Source organism: Filicampus tigris, chromosome 4 (genome assembly GCF_054856515.1).
Source record: "Filicampus tigris isolate MCC_2025a chromosome 4, RoL_Ftig_1.0, whole genome shotgun sequence".
Lineage (NCBI taxonomy): Eukaryota > Metazoa > Chordata > Actinopteri > Syngnathiformes > Syngnathidae > Filicampus > Filicampus tigris.
The window spans coordinates 23,153,823-23,171,629 of record NC_141220.1 but is presented as its reverse complement, the minus strand read 5'-3'; the positions used below and the strand labels follow the sequence as shown (position 1 = coordinate 23,171,629).

At 40.7% G+C, this 17,807-nt stretch overlaps 1 protein-coding gene across 6 annotated transcripts in view; it reads right to left on the bottom strand.

Moving 5' to 3' along the window:
• magi2b (membrane associated guanylate kinase, WW and PDZ domain containing 2b) overlaps positions 1-17,807 on the bottom strand; it is a 111,947-nt gene that overhangs the window by 87,259 nt on the left and 6,881 nt on the right. For 5 of the 6 annotated variants that reach the window (XM_086027246.1, XM_086027248.1, XM_086027247.1 and 2 more), the window contains exon 2: positions 951-1,067. In XM_086027246.1, the coding sequence (XP_085883372.1) occupies positions 951-1,067 (117 nt within the window). Of the gene's footprint in view, positions 1-950; positions 1,068-5,420; positions 5,714-17,807 lie in introns of those variants that run through there. The other variant, XM_086027249.1, reaches the window with a different exon arrangement.

The window sequence follows — 17,807 nt, the reverse complement described above, 5'->3', positions numbered from 1 at the left end:
CAAAAGTATGACATTATTCATAACCCAAAACAAAAACCTCCAACAATTTTTGCAGCTCTAATTTAAAAACACTGCAGTTCATCATTCAATTGAAAGCAATATTGGAAAGCAAATTGAGAATATGGTTGACTTCAAGACAACAAACAAATCCAACATGCAGCCCAATCAAAATAGACAGGAGAACTTCTGCAATGCTTGCGCGCCGGCATTCAAGCTCCTTCTCCATCGAGCCTTTTTGCATGCACAACATGTACACGTGACACGTTAAATGGGAATATAACGTGTTTAGTAGTCTGCAGAGTCATGCCGGGGAGCTGCTTCAGCCTTGAAGCTAATTCACAAGCTGCTGCGCGCTGACAACAATGACATCGCCCTCCAAAAAGGTGCAGGGGGAACACACCAAAAAAAAAAAGTGAATGCCTACAATGCAACGCAGCCTTATTGTGTGTGTGTGTGTGTGTAAACATAAAACACTCATCAAGATCATGGTGCCAACTGAGTGACGTTTCCTTATCTTTGTATATACGTGTGGGTGTGTGTGTGTGCGTGTGTCTGTGTTAGCTGAAAGGGAGGGGGGGCGCCGATGCAACAGAAGCCTCGAGACAAGAGGCTGGTTGCCATGGAAACCTCAGGCTGAAAGCTCGGCAGCCGGACGATGGCGACGGAAGGCGCGCTAGGCGGCGAGAGACTGTGAGAAAGAGCCTGTGTGTAACGTGCAAAATAAAAACACACACACAAAAAAAACAAAAAAAACAAATGGAGAAGGAGCGCAACGCATCCTGAGGGCGGCAAGCAGGGAAACTCAAACAGAGAAAAAGAAATGAAATGGGCAGGCGGGGAGGGGGAGGTAGGTTTCGGGGTGGTCTATCTAAGTGAGCGATAAAAAGGCCATAAACGAGACAATTGCACAGATGGCGTGGATGCTGAGGAAGAGGAGGAGGAAGACTCACAGGGAACGGTACGCAGGTACAGGTTGTCTCGGATGATCTGCTGGTGGTCGTGGTCCACGGAGCCTTTGGAGAAGCGAAGGTTGAGGTAGTGCCGCAGGTCCTTGTCAACAACCCCCCCTGTGAACAAAAGGAACGCCGAAGCTTACAAGTGGCCTCATGGCTCATTATACTGCACACACATAATACGAATACATCCTTCAAATTTACAGTGAAGCCGCTCTTTATCGTGGTGGATATGTTTCGGGCCCACAATAGTTTTAACCCTCCTACAAGCGTTAAACAAAGTATAACGTGAAAACACATCGGACTATCCGATCATTACCGTGGTTTCACAGTATTGCAGTTACAGCTCAAAAAGGTATTATCTTGAAATGTTCGGAGGTGTCGAGGACTAGGGAGAGGATCAAGTTTTCTCCGTTGCCGGTCCCTCCATTTGGAATGAGCTCCCATTAAATGTTAGGAAAGTCCGCTCTCTAAAACTCGTTTTAAATCATATTTATATTCTTTGGCTTTTGACTCAGTGTGAGACTCTGTATTGTTTTAGCATTTTATTGTGTTTGCTGTTTTTATACTCTTAAGTTATTGTTTTAAGTTTCTGGTTTTATACGTCTGATTTTCACTTTATGTAAAGCACTTTGTGCAAAGCTGTGTTGTTTTATAGTGCTCGACAGAGAAAGTTGAATTGAGTTGAGAAATTACGTAGTAGTAACATAAAAAGAAAAAAAAAGAATCTACACATATTTTAATAAATAAAATCCAAATGTAGTATGACAGTAAACATACTTATTTCTCAGAAAATGAGTAGCTACTTCTCTGCTCTTCTCCGCTTTGTGAAGCAACCTCAGAGTGGAAACTAACTGATGCTAGCAATGCTAGTTAGCCATGTTATCTGTCTTGGTTAGCGAATCTGTAGTGTTTATTTCACTCATTGTAGGCACGCTAGCTCTCATAGCTGGTCGTAAAGCTTTGGTTCAAGACGGTTTTATAGTAAAGAACCACTTTCTCGAACATGTCTGCGTGCGGCACTTCATCTCTTTAACTGCACTTTTATACTGGTCCGAAACTCACTACCCGCCACTGGTATGCATACCGCTAAGCTCAACCCTTCAGCTAGCGCACAATTACAAAATGCAGCACTCTTTTTCCAGACTCTGCACCCATAAGAGCAGCATCTTCTTCCCTCCTCCAAAGCCAATTGTAACACCATGCAAAACAAGCTGGCTACAGGTACAGTATTACATAAAAGTACAAAATTGAACTCGACTCAGGTGCGCGGCGAGCTGAAGTTTTATCAGGATAGTGTGCTTGGTGTAAAAGCGTGGTTCAATCAAGTTAAAAGCTTCTGACACCAAAGACAAAACAACAAAGGCTGCCACACACACACACACACACACACACACACACACACAAATACACAAGCACATCATGGCAATTGTGTAAACTTGCGATCCCTTGGGGAAGTGCAAAGTCAGCAATTCCAGTGACAAAGGCCCCATAGAGGACAGAACACCCTGCAAATGATGACGCCTTGCTTATGGAATCAATGAATGGAAAGCATGGAGAAAGTCAAGTCTCCTGGTCCATATTGGCAAATGTACGCTCCCAACTACTCGCCTGACTTGGGTTTAATTCTCTGTCAGTGGCGGGTGTAGCAAGTAATATAGAACAAATATGTTGTTACTCTACTTCAGACTCATTCAATGCCAGCAGTTTTCAGACCCTCCTTAAGCCTACCACGAGAAAATAATAATAAAAAATAAAAAAATACATGCAAATATGTTTACAGTCAAAAACCCCACATTGGCAATTCCATACTGACTGGACGCATTCCTTCCAAATAGAGTGCAAAGACTTCCATTTGCACTTCATAGATAGAAATCTGAGACGTGCCAACCTTTTTTTCAGTCAATCATCTGTGATGACTTCATCAAAATTAGCACCAGAGGAAGAGACCGAGCCAGGAGAAATTCCCCGGCAGCGCCATCACCTCCATCCTCCCGTCAACCGCCAAGGTGTTACATGGCGTGCGTTTATAAAACGATAAACACGTCTCCTCACTCATGCATACCCGAGCGACCTCCCGCCACATCGACTTGACTGTGCTCTGGCTGGCAGCCGGCACAGATTAATGCTGCGATTAGCACTCGTCCGGCGACGTGCGGCTTTATTTATCCACACGGTGGAATCTCACAAGGAAGGCCATTCTATTCCACCAATCCACTGAAGACCAATCCATTTTTTCTCCATCTATCATCTCTCATATACAAGACATTTGATTCTCATGTCGTCATTGTATAGCACAGTTCAGGGGTATGTGTAAACAATTAATCATTTTTTTCCAAAGTGATAAGCAAATTCTCAGTCATTTCCTAAGCATTTCTATAAAGTGGTGTGTGCGTGCTACAACTGGTCTCAGCAGGGAGACAATCAACAGTGGCACAGCATTTTGTCTTCTGTCGACTGAAAATGACATCACAACTGCTCACAACGACCAATCACGGCTGACCTGTTTTCTGAATCTGAGCCGTGATTGGTCGTTGTGAGCGGTTGTGATGTCATTTTTAGTCGACAGAAGGCAAAATGGCCGCCCCCAGAGATGGCTAAAAACGAGTGGATTAGCATTTTTTCCACAAACGCAATATTTATCAGAATGCCCTGTTTCAACTGGTGGGTTTGCATAGAACGTATTCTTGAAAAAAAATGTTTGCATTGACTTCCCCGGAAGGTATTTTTTTGTAATGAATTTTAGCACAAGTTGTAATGCCTCCTAATAGGGAGGAGACTACTTTATTGACACATCAGCCAGACTACGTCAGTGAAGTAAGGAGATAAGCATTGTAATATTGTTTTCTACCTTTTTATCACGTTCTGTTGTCAACTTGCATCTGAAAACGGTGACCAATCGCCCCCAAAAATCATATGTAAAATATCAATCTTGTCCACTTCAACGTGTGAAAGTATAAAAGTGATCGGCAGAATATTTTGGATTTTATTGACATTAAATGTGATCTCCTATGGGGAAAAACCAAGATCGCCTCAACAAAATCAAAAATATTGCGATGATCGTTTTTATATTTTATAAACTACAGTTTTTGTTCAACAGTTTTGAGCCATCCTCGAATGCACATTTTTATGCAAGAGAGCCGCCCTTTGCATGGGAAAAAAATGACAGAACGTGGTTATTTTATTGTTTGCTTCACACCCTTTGTGTAGTGGATCATTTATGCATGCATTGAAGAATGTATGCATAAAACCAAAATGCATAAAACCTAACCATACTGTTACGACGTACGTGCAGCATTGATCAAAAATTGTGGCCCTCTCTAGCATTTAAGTTTCCCATCCCTGATATAGACAAACAAGTATTCACACTGACACCTATGGACAAATTAAAGTCGTTCATGTACCTAACATGCAGTACATGCTTAGAGCGAACAATATCCGAACCCCAAACTTTAGAACTGTGAGGCAGACGTCCAAGCCACTTGAACACCATGCTGCCTGTTTACATTCGATCAAGCCTAAATTACGACCACACTTTTGCAGGAAGTATCAATGACAGTCGATTTAAATTAGGATGGTTTGGCCTCAAAGAGAGAGTGTTTCTTGTTCTTTGTTTTCTTAGGGCAAGGCGCATATTGACAAACAATCATTCACATTTACACGTTTTTGAATCTTCTATTCTATTATCCGAAGATGACTTTTAAGAAGAGACGCACACCCCGGACTGGGCCAGCCAGTTGCATGGCAGATAAAAACAATCAAGCATTCACATTGACTTTTATAGACAATTTTGAATTTTTAGCAAAGCTACACAGTAAGCACATGCAAACTTCACACAGGAAAGACTCATATGCAGAACCTCTCAACGGTGAGGCAGTCGTGGGTAGGTCACCATGCTGCCCTTGAAACGGTTCCAAAAGCAAACATTCATTCATCCATCCATCCATGTTTTATGGCGCTTTTCCTCATTAGGGTGGCAGGTGAGTTGGAGCCTATCCCAGATGACTTTGGGGTGCACCCTGGACTGGTCGCCAGCCAGTCTCATGGCACAGACAGAAAAACGAGCATTCGCACTCATATTCATACCTACGGACAAGTCTCCAACGGACCTAACATGCATGGGTTTGGAACGTGGAAGGAACCTGAACATAATCAACACGGGAGATTCCAACACCCAAACCTCACAACTGTGAGGCAGACATGCCAAGAGCTCGTCCACCGAATGTGGAAGACGAAGTCAATTAAGTGTTTGTTTAAGGTCATGAACGGACGAGAGGGAGAAAACAAAAAGCGGGCAGGTTAACACCGTCGCACAGCACACTGAAAATGACCTTATCACACACACACACACACACACACACACACACAGGCACATAGAAACACTCACACACATGCACGTACGCACACACATGCACGTACGCACACACGCCCGTATGTGAAGAAATATAAGCAGTGCAGTCCAGGCACCTCATCTGCATCTGGCCCAGATGTTGCTTTCCAAAAATAATCCCGGGATACATCCACAGACAGTCGGCCGTCCTCCCTGGCGTCCTCTATCCTCACTAGCCGCACATCCTCTTCCTCCTCCTCCTCCTCTTCTTCTTCTTCTTCTTCTTCCACCGAGTCCTCCTCCTGATCCTCAGCTGCTGCTGCTCAAGCGCTCAGCAGCCGGCCGCAGCCAAATTAATCCCGGCGACTAGCGCAGCGATGGATGCCGAAGAAGGGGAAGGGGGTGGGGGGTTGTATCGTGATGGGGGGGAGTGTAGAGAAAGGAGAGAAGCGACGGATGTGCAGAGACGGTGGCCATCAAGAAGGGGGGGGAAAGAGAAGAGAGGAGGAAGGAGGAAGAGCAGAGGGAGATGTGCCAGCGGGAGGACGGCGAGTCGATGGAGGCGAGAGCGGAGCGACGTCGCGGTGCCGTAGCACCACCAGTCTGATACCGCTGGTACTGCACTCCACTTTTAAAACGCTCATCAAAAACAAAGCTGACATTTTATTTCTGAAAATAAGATTTTTTATTATTATTAGAGTGTAACATTATGCACACGTTGAACATTTTCATTGTGTTTCAATATAGAAAAATAAAGAACTGCACTTCCGTCCATTTATCCATGCAGTCGCGGTTGTGCTAAAATGATTCAATTAAAATGTATTGCATATAAATGATAATTGGCCCTTAAAGTAGAAGTCAACCCAAACATATTTCTTTCAAGAATATGTTCTATGCAGGCCCACTAGTTGAAACAAGGCATTCTGATAAATATTGCGTTTGTGGAATATCCACCTGTTTTTAGCTAACTCCGGGGGCGGCCATTTTGTCACTTCTGGCGACTGAAAATGACATCACAACTACTTAGGACTCAGGTAACGACCAATCACAGCTCACTTGTTTTCTGAAGCTGAGCCATGATTGGTTATTATCTGAGCCCTGAGCATCTGTGATGTCATTTTCAGTCGACAGAAGAGACAAAATGGCCGCCCCCTGAGATGGCTAAAAACGGGTAGATTTTGCTGTCTAATTCATATTCCACAAATATAATATCAATCAGAATGCCGTGTTTCAACTAGTCACTAGTTCAACTAGTCCCCCAAGTTACTCAAGCGGCAGTGTATTACCGTTTGCAAGTCCATTTTTGGCTTGCAACACAATTTTTCTGAACTGTTATTAATAACGATTGAGAGCTTGGATGAGTCGTACTTGTTTTGAATACTTAAACCCCTTTTTGTGGAATACTTGATGCGGCCCAGACACAACGTTTTTGAGTGTAATTAGTGTAATAGCATAAAAGTATGAACAGTGCTCCGCACAGAGAAAGATCTATTATAAATTCAATGTATCCCAGCGGGAGGCAATAAATTTTTGTGTGTGTAATAAAGCCACTTTCTATTTCTGCGTGTGGATGGGCACAGATGCTCCCTGATGTTCCTCAAATGCTCAGCATCGCTCCCACCATATGCTCCCCCTGTGCGACCTTGTGTAGACGTCAACAACTGAAGCACAAAAAAAATAAAATATATAACCCGGCGAGGATGAGCTCACAGCTGCAGACACCAGTCAGAACGCCTCAAGCACCGATTTGGTCTAAATACAAAGACGTAAACAAACACCAGCAAGGAAAAACACAACAACATAAAAAGGAGCACTCTAAGCGCCTCCGTCGACGCTATGTGGCTGCCGGTACTTTGACGGCGAGCACTTGCCAGGGACGTTTTATAGCACACCGCGATGAGAGGGGAACAGATGACAGCCGCAATCCATCACAAAGTCATCAAGGCAGACGGCAATCGGCTCGCCTTCTGCTCACTGAAGCAGTACGCCAGACCGTGCTGGCCACATGGCCTCTTGTCCGTCAATTGATCCCACCGTAAGGAAACTAACAAAAAGTCGACGGGCCTTCGCTAAAGGCTGAAAAAAAAAAATTCCTAATTTACATATACCTTATCACCATGACATCACACATACACACACTTTGCAGATGGCAAAAGCTCAAGCAATCTTCAATTACGCCACTGGTAAAAAAAAAAAAAAAAAAAAAAGGTACATGTCATTTGACCAAGGCAGCTATTTCCGGTGCTATTTAATGATGGGCATGACATTCTATTACGTGAACTAAATCATTAGAATCAATACAATTGGAAGGCCCCAACCAAGATTCAAACCCCGAACCTGCCCATGAGGGAGACTTGCAAACCACTAACCATTTTGCTGCCTAATGAGCTATTATTTTGAATGCCTACAATTGATTCTATCTTCTCTCACCTTCACATGTGCTTTTTTTTTTTTTTAAATCCATCAACAGTTCTCCAGTTTTAATGTTGTTTAGACCTCTAACTAGTGTTAATGCATTCCTCCTAGGCAGAATCCAAATTTGAAACTCAGATTTAAACCCTGAACCTTAAAAGAAGAAAAAGAAAAAGAAGAAAAAGAAGAAGCTGCTACCAATGAGTAACTCTTAGCAACCTCCAGCCAAAGCTTCACACACATTGCATGGATTATCTGGTGAGTAGGTAATATGTGTATCTGTCTGTCGCTTAGCAACACAAAAGAAGTAGCTTTGTTTACTAAGCACTTAATTTGCCATCCACTGAGTAGCCACACACACATGCAAACTCCTGATGGCTTTTTTTGTCAGCCGCATCAGCGCCATGACTCAGTGGAACATGCACACTGTAGTGTGTTTACATGAATGGCAATATAGTAAGTGACATGTTCAACATTGTGCTGTCAATAATTTCAATATCTAAGCATTACTTTCTAGAGATGGATGGACAGACAGTGGGCAGATGGATGGGCAGACCGACAGACTGCAAGCTAGCTAGCTAGCTGGTTAGTCCTCCCAATGTAACAAACTAAATATTGACTGAAGCAATAAAAACTAATATTAGACAGACTGACAGACAGATGAGCAGATGATTAGATGGCTAGATAGTCAACTTGTGTTACCACATATATACTAACCCCAAAATATTTGAGAGCAGATAGACAAGATAGATGGAAACACAGACAGACAAACAAGTTAGACAGATGGCTAGCCGCTAGACAGATGGAAAAATGGCAACTGTTGTACTGTCATAGTACATTGGATAGCTAGCTGGCAGAACGGACAAACCGACCATTTGATAGTCAGATGGATAGATAGAAAGTCTTGTCGATATAACAAACTAAAGAGACAGACAAAATCGACAGATGGATCGCCTGACAGACTGTTATTGTACAGTTAAAGTACAATTGGTAGCTAGCTGCAGAGAGAAAGACGAACAGATGGACAGACAGACAGAAACAAAAACAGACAAGGCAGCTGTATTGACACTTAAGAAAATGCCAGACAACTGGCTACTATTACACTGTTACAGTACTTTTGATAGCTGTCTGGCTGAGAGATTGACAGACAGACAGACAAGCAGAACGAACAACTAACAGATCAACTTGTCTTGTCGTCACAAACTAAAGAACTGTACATAAAGCAAAACAAGATATTTGAAATTGAAGTATAAAGCTAGTTTTGCTCTCATACCAGCTCACGAACTTCACTGGGAACTTACGTTATTACTGTTACAGTATATAGCTAGCTTTAACAGCTCTCAGTATGATACCGTAGTACACTGCTGCGAAGCACAATCACAATAATAAGCAGACTGTTAAATTAACACCTGTGACAGCGTCTTTATCTATACTGGATACATTATCCAATAGTAGGATTTATGAGCACCGCAAATGTTATGGTAATTATAGAAAGGTCAATGAAGGAGCCTTAACAGGAGCCTTAAGTATATTTCTTCAGGGATTTAAAGAAAACAGTACAGTAGCAGCTGAACCTAACATGAACTCCGTCATTGTTACTTTCTTCTCTTGCGACTGTGAGCATCCAGGTCCTTAACTCCGTTCCTCCCCTTCAGAGGATTTGCATATTCTCCTCCTCATTTAACTGAGACCATTTTTGTCATTTTTTCCCCTTGCAAACCCCCCAAAATTCTCCCAAAAAGCAGAGGGAGAAAAAAATCCCGGAAAAAACCCTAAACCCTAAATATTTAAAAATACATTTTTTTTAAAGTTGAAAAAAGTTTAAAAAAAAAAATATATGTCAGGTAATATGCCAATTTGCAGGTGCCAAACTGTAAATATGACTGTAGTTTTAAATTGTAATATCACCATTCACCACTAGATGATTAGTTGAGCTTAAACTGCCCTATACTGCAACATGAGTAGGCCTAATAATTGTTGCGGATTTTGAATGATATGCAGGACAAACATAGTACCTCAATAATACAAACATTTTGAGTGAGTTGATTTTTGTGGAAAAAAAAAAAAATGCACAAAATTAGTTTTTGTACTTAATGTTGGTTTCTTGTTCAGCAGTTTCGTGCCATCCTTGAATGGTAATTTTAATGCAAGCGAGCCCTTTGGACTGGAAAAAAAAATTGAGAAATGTATTATGAAAAATGTAATATATTAAGAGTACTGTACATATTTTGCACATATGCACATACTTTGTCCATTTTTTTTGGTCCACATTTAAGATGGCATTTTTGTTATACATCTGGTTAGGAAGTGCATGGTGCTGTGTGGCCCTCCAGTAGCAGTGATGAAAAATTGTGGCTCCTTCCAGAATTTAAGTTGCCCATCCCTGCTCTAAATTGTCCTATGGTGTGAATGTGAGTGTGAATGCTTGTTTGTCTATATGTGCATTGGGATTGGCTAGCGACCAGTCTAGAGTGTACCCTGCATCTCACCCAAAATCAACTTGGTGTACCTACCAACTGTACCCACATATCTACAACTACATACAATTCCAAACAGTAATGTTAGTAATGATGCTAACACAACAGAAGGCATAATACTGTCTGGTCCACCACTATCTAAAGCCCACCACAGTAGATGATCCAAGGTTACCGTGGTAACAGCAAAGATACAATTTTTCTTCATACAAGACAGTGCAACATTGGTTTGGTGATTTTCGAAGCTGCTATTATACTGTGCGGTCAAATGATAACATACTGGTTTTCGAAGGACACGCTCATCTGGCAGAGCGAGGCGCAAATGAACGTGCGCCTTTTGTCCGATTCGGGAAGGCATAATTAGTTGCGACGTGCCCACTTCATCTCCGAGTAGGCTGAGGGTGAAGTGCAGTCGTGCCACATTGGCTTCTCGCTAACTTGAATTCACTCGTCTCTAAAGTGTAAACAAGCCCGTGGTCATGTTGCAGAAGCACACGCCTGCATGCAATCTCACCAGTCGAACTGTACCCACACACACATGCACACACAATTGCGTGTATACGCTACAGTGACGGTTGAGGTCAGCCAGATCAACTTCCGTGAAAACAACCAAGTTTTACACTGTACAGTATGTACACCATTCAAAGGTTTTGGGCTCACTAAAAAAATAGCCTTATTTTTTTTCAAGAAAAGCACAGTTTTTTTTAACCACTTTAACAATATTTAGTCTGTAATTCTTATTAAATTAATATTATCTTCATTTAAGGCGGAAGTCAACCCAAACATATTCTTTTCAATCATATGTTCCCAGCAGGCCCACTAGTTAAAACATGGCATTCTGATTAATTTTAAGTTTGTGGAATATAAGTTAAGCAGCAAAATGCACTCGTTTTTAGCCATCTCTGGTGGCGGCCATTTTGTCTGAAAACGAGATCACAACTACTCACAACGACCAATCACGGCTCAGATTCAGAAAACAAGTCAGCTGTGATTGATCATCGTCCAGTTCCCATCAACCAACACATTCTCTCGGTTCAGTTAAAGTTACCGGTATTTACAGTCCTCTTCATCCTACTGTTCACATTGTGAAATCACGAGACCACGACTACACCAAACAGTTGATTTACAGTATCTCGCCACTGTGGCGTTTCAAACAGGATGTTGTCAGAGGGAAGTGACCACCAAGCTTTGAATGTCGCAGAGTGTTTTCACGGAGAGCAAAAACTCGGTGATTGCTTAAGCATGGGAAGAGAATCATGAAAAGGGAGGGGAGGAGTCATGATGGCATGAAAATGCACAAATTATGAAAATACTATACTGAATATATACTATAGTACTATAGAGATTAGGATTTCCTAGCTAAAACATGGGGAATTGTAATTCTTTTAAATATGATGTGTGAATGTACACACAGACAATTTCAGGAATATTTTTCCCATATGTTAATAATGAATCAATAGATAAAGATAAGTTATAACTGAGGTCATGTTGCTGTTCTTGTTATCACAAATTGGTTGAGACAGCATCAGCAGTGCTTGGAGGCATCAAGACACGATTAATCAACAACCAATTCCACACAATTGACCGAATTTTACAGTCACTTCATCAACTAATCAATTATTATGTCTTTCCCTACTCCCTGCGGGATATTGATGAAGATTATGGCATGAAGTTAAAATTGATTTGAACAAAAAGATCCACGTCAACAAATACAAATTACTTGATTACTTTCCCTCTCTGGAGAGTAATATCTAAGATGTAAATATTAGTGCTGTCAAGCGATTAGATTTTTTTAAGTCAATTAATCGCAAAATTTTACATAATTGATCGCGATTAATTGTATTTTTCAACTACAATTTTTTACGAAGCTTGGAACCTATATTTGCTTGAGTAAAATCTTGGAATTAATGTGGAAGAAAAAAAATAAAAGTATATTTCGATTCAAAGACTGTTCTAATATGTTATAGCTAACCTTGAATCAGATTATTTTCCTGTAAAATACAACAGTTGAAAGATACACCAAAGGCGTACAACTAATATGGTATTTGAATTTGGCTTTGTAAATTATTTTGGATTTCTCCAATGATCCGTCGAGCAACAAAGTAAACTACGTAAAAGTCCGTCTTTGCAACAGTGATTCTCTTCTAAGTTTGGCTGCAAAGTTAGCAGAGGTCAGCTGCTACAGGAAGTAAATAAAACTGAGTTAACAGAGTTTTTTTTTTGGAGAGCGTTATCAAATTTAAATTCATCTCTTAGTTAACGCTTTAACTTTGACAGCCCTAGTAAATATCTAAAATAATAACTAAATAATAGCTGAACTGTGGATCTATCGTATGTTAAGTCCGACAGCCTGAACCCGTATGGTCAGTAACACACTGGGGATAAAACAAAGACTGCACGCTCAGGCAAGGTAGGGGAACCCGAGGGCAGCATGGCCAAATAAAACGGGTCTTATGAAGAAGATCTCTGGTTCGGCGCTGTCAAAAGACATTGTGACGGTTGAGGGCGGCGATCGATGCGGCAAAGCAGCGGCAAGGGAATGTCAGGAAGACGGAGCGTGAGAAGATGGACGACTACTGAGGGATGAGGCAAGATCTTGACGGCTTGTGGATGTTTAAATCCACACAGGAGGTCCGAGTGAGAATTCGAGCACAAACATGACCCACACACCTTCTGTTACTAGCATTACGTCTAAATCTAAGTACAGAAATCAGGTCTTTTAACCCACTGTAAATAACATATTGTTACACAGTCCAGTCAGGATTTTGCAGGCTTTTTTGTTGTTGTTTTTTTTTCTGCCTAAAACGCCTCTCGTTTCCACTTTGGTCACACCTTCCAGGCAAAAACCCAAAGTGAGGGTGGACGTTTGGCACTATTCATTGTTTAGTCGCACACTCCAATACTTTTGTCGACATGAGAAAACAAAAGATTGCGCATCAGATCCAGGTGTGAAGAACTAGAACATTGTGGCCCAAACTTCGGTTGACCTCGTCTACTTCTTCCCGTGTCCTAGTTTGACACCATCAAGTTTGAATGCCCTAGAAACCCTGCGTGGGCCCAGCGTGTGGGCGAGCATTAAAATGTATGTGTACAGTTTGTGTTCTTTAGCTGTGGATGAACAATCTTCTTCCAGTACTCCTAATGGTGCTATTACAGCAGGCAGCCGGGTCCATTATTAATAGTAAATGACACAGTCTCTCTCGTAAAGGTCTTAATATTGATCTTCCCCCCACCAGCCCCCGCACCCTGAGACTGATCCTAATGATGATGCTTGTCTGTGTGTTTTTCTCGACGGCGGCGTAATCAAGACCAGACGCATATTTACGACGGCCGAGCCATTATAACGACAAGAGACCACCACGAGCCAGACTTCGAGATTAAAGGGGGGTTGTTACAGGAACGGCCGACCTAATATTACTGACAGCGTCCTCGTCTGACAGCCGGCCAATAAAAAGTCTCCCGTCACTCCCTTAATGTCTGAGCTCAGGAGATAAATTCAGCAGGAGGTGGCCGTCTATGATTTTGGTGACGTGCTGCGTTCCAAGCGGCTTTGCGGAGATCCTCGCTGATAGTTTTAATCAAGTTCCTGAAGTAAGCCAATGACTTGCCAAAATATTTGCGAACCATTTCTGCGAGGAAAAAAAAATCTGTTGCACTACCAAGTTGGTTACGAGAGCCTCTTTCTTTTTCTTTTTCTATTTATTATGAGTTGTGCTATACAGATGGCTATTTCTGAAAATGAGGTTGGTTGATTTTGATCCAAATGTGACCACATCTTAAGTAAAATAGGGCCACTATGCTGGCAAAAGAAGTGGAGGAAGCAACTGTTTTGTTTTCTTATAATAATCTGTTCCACTTCTGCTGGGGTTGGTTTTTTTTTTTCAGTTTGCTAATTTTGACCCCCCCCAAAAAAGTGAAAAAATCCCCACGAAACACAGCGGTAGTATGCTGCTGAAAGAAGCGAATTATTGAAGTGGGTGAAAAAAAATCTGCTTCCACCAGTTGTGATATGGTTGTGGTTGTTTCTTTTTTTCTTTTTCTTAAAAAAAATATATAAAAAATATATTTAAAAAAAAAAATATATATATATATATATATATATATATATATATTTTTTTTTTTTTTTGAACTATATATATATATATATATATATATATATATATATATATATTTTTTTTTTTTTTTTTTTGGGGGGGTTTAGTTTTTTTTTATTAAAAAAAAAATCACAAAATTGTGGCAATATGCATGTGAAAGAAGTTGGAGCAAGCTGTTTTGTTAGTTCATAATATGTTGCATCTCCGCAGATTCTTGAATTGTTGCTTTTTTCCATTCATTGAATTTGACCAAATTTGTGCAAAAATCTGGGGGGAAACTAGGGACACGATGCTGGCAAAAGAAGAGGAAGAAGAAAACTATCAATGTAGTGACAAAAACAAAATCTGTTCAGTGTCCGTTGGTGATGACAGAGTTGTCATTTTTATTTTTTTGTTTGTTTTTGTTTTACGAGAAGTCTGCAAAAAATTTGAGGGAATACTTGCACAAAGAAAACTTGACTCAAATTTGCACAAATATGATGGGAACATAGGGGACACTATGCTGACAAAAGAACTAAAAGAATCAATCTATTGATATCATTAAAAAAAAAAAAAACGGACCGCCTCCATTGGTAGTTACAGGATTTTTGCTCGTTTTTTTTTACCATGAATCTGAAAAAAATCCCTGGAAAAATAGTGACACTATGCTGGCGAAAGAAATGGAAGAAGTTTTTGTTGGCTAAAATAGGCCCTTTTCTACTGTTGAGCTGTCTTATTTTCTACAATGAGCCCCAAAATGTGACAAAATCTGTCAAGAAACAAGACTGCGATACTGGCAAAAGAAACGGAATTTGGGAAATAAATTAAATAAATAAAAACTGCAGCTATGTCTGAGGGAGGGCCATAATGATTCTACTCTGCGATGCTTCATTGAGCTGCTGTGGTCCAGATAGTCTAATCAAGTCTGTCCGTAGAGATTAAGGTCCCGTTCACGCTTCTGAGTCCAAACGCCAATGACTTGAATTCCGTTCTACTGTACTGACCCGTCAGCTCCTTTCTTCCCTTCATCAATTACATGAGCTCAAATGTGACAGTCAGCAGATAACATCCGGAAAGGGAGGCGATATCTTAGCTCTTAACGAGTCGAGTGGAAAACTTCACTGAAGAACACGATGTGCATAGTCGTTTCATTTTAACAGCTTATCTTATTGTGTTTCGCATCCAAAGTTTGCAATTTGATGAGGGGAATGAATTGAACTTTACACACTTCGCAACTGATTTTGCAAGAATAAAAAAAAGATGGATAGGTGTGCTCTGCTGACGAAAGAAGTGGAAAGTCCTTAAAGGGGAAGGTAACCCAAAAGTTTTCTTTACAGTATGTTCTATGCAGCTCCACTAGTCTAGACTTGATATTCTGATTAATATTGTGCTTGTGCAATACGAATTAAGCAGCAAAATCCACCTGTTTTGAACCATTTTTTTATCCAATTTATCACTTGCATTGACTGAAAATGACATCACAGTTGTTCAGGAATTATTTTTGTAAATCTTACAAATAATTTTTTTAATTCGACCCAAAATATATAGGGGGGGAAAAAAAAGCTAATGTAAGGCTGTCAAAAGAAGCAGGGGCGAGCCCGTTGCAAAAATTGTTGGAGAGTTAATCAAGACAGACTTTTTCTTTTCCAACCCAGGAATGACTGTTCGTTTTGAAAAAATAGGGACGCTATGCTGGTAAAAGAAGGAATAAACCTTACAGTTGGTGATGATGAGCGTTAATAGTGACCTGATGACTCAGCATCACAATATTAGCATTGTGAGGTTATCTGAGTTCATTTCATCTCTTGAATGACTACATGGGCTTATTTTATTTTTCTAGACGGACTGAAGCGCGTCCAGACAGTCAACAGAAGGTCAAAATTGTTTTAGATGTTCTGAGGGCCATCAGATTAACCTGCTACTGTCCTCTGCTGGTGGGAAGCATCAACTGCAGATGCAGACTCTGGGCGCAGCACAGCATGCACCTCGTATTTAGGATATGTCCTGCTCCTACTACTAAAAAAAACAAAAACCTAGAGGAAACCCTGGCCTGCTTACTATAGTCCGTGACTGCACTAATGTATAACGTGTACCTTTTCAAAATAATTGTAATATTTCAGTATGGGCTCTTCTTTATCTGTCCCCCACAAACAAAAAGGAACGCACACCAGAAAGAACTCACACAAAGTATCCTTAAAATGATTGTCCAGGACATGAGGCACTTTGCAATTGTGGAGGGTGGTCCTCATTGGATGTTATATTTAATTAAGAGTTATTTAATTTCTAGACATTTTCTCTTATTAATTATTTTGCTGGGGCTGCGTAACATGCTCTCACACATTGTTTCACCATTCATGTTCACACGTCATGGTGCTTGCCCAAAAGAGATGTTAGGGTTCATTCAATTTCAAATGTTTTTTTGTTTTTTTTACCTGAATAAACAAATAATTTTAACAAGTTCGGAAGTGTTTTTGTCAATTAATAATCATCAACTCAAAAATAATCACTGGATTAGTCAAAAAATTCATTTTTAGACTAATAGTAAAAATCGTCAATAGATTTTTATTTATATATATATATATATATATATATATATATATATATATATATATATATATACTGTGTATATAAAGAGAGAGAGAGAGAGAGAGAGAGAGAGAGAGAGAGAGAGAGAGAAATTGATGATGAAATTTGGAGCGGCACGGTGACTGACAGGGTAGCACACAGCTCACAGCTCGCAGAGGTCGCGGATTCGTATATAGTGTTTTCACTCGTTATCGTCTAAAAAAAAAAAAAAAAAAACCCATCCAGATTTTCAATCGTGAGGTGACAAAACGCTGCACGGCTCCCACAAAGTGAGGGAAGAGGTGTTTTACGACACATCTCAGGCAGTTCAAGAGAGTTAATAGATTTCTCCTCGAGCTGTTTTCCACACTTTAAATTGGTAAATAATGCGCAAGAATAACAGACATTGTGGGGACAGCTCAATAGTATTGATTCATGGAAAAAATATTAAACTGAACATATCTGGTCCCTCTGTATTGTAGATTTCCAGCTATTGTAGGTGTGTGTGTAACATGATAACACATTTTAAATGAAACCATCTTCCATCCATTATCTACACCGCTTATCCTCACAAGGTTCGCGGGGAGTAGGCGGGGGACACCCTGAATTGGTTGTGAAACCATCTTAAATTTCATAATTGAAATTGGATACTCAATACAATACGATACAATAATACAAGGCGGATGACCACCTTTATTTTCCTTGTCCTTTTCCTACGTACTTTACATACACTCCCATCGCCATCTCCAAACGTCGGTCGTCCCAGCAGCGTTGACACGTGACCCAATTCTCTCAACTGGACCAGTTGGACTAGCTTGCTAGCAGGCTGGCTTGGATGTCAAACTTGATCCTCCGGGCCGGGCGGTGACACTTCAAGCTTCGATTTCATTTATTTATTTATTTTTCTTGTTAATCAAAGAAAATCTTCCTCTCAAAGCTTGGTGGGTTATTAATACCGGCAGAGCTGACAGGATGTTCTGCACTGATTCGCGGGACTGCT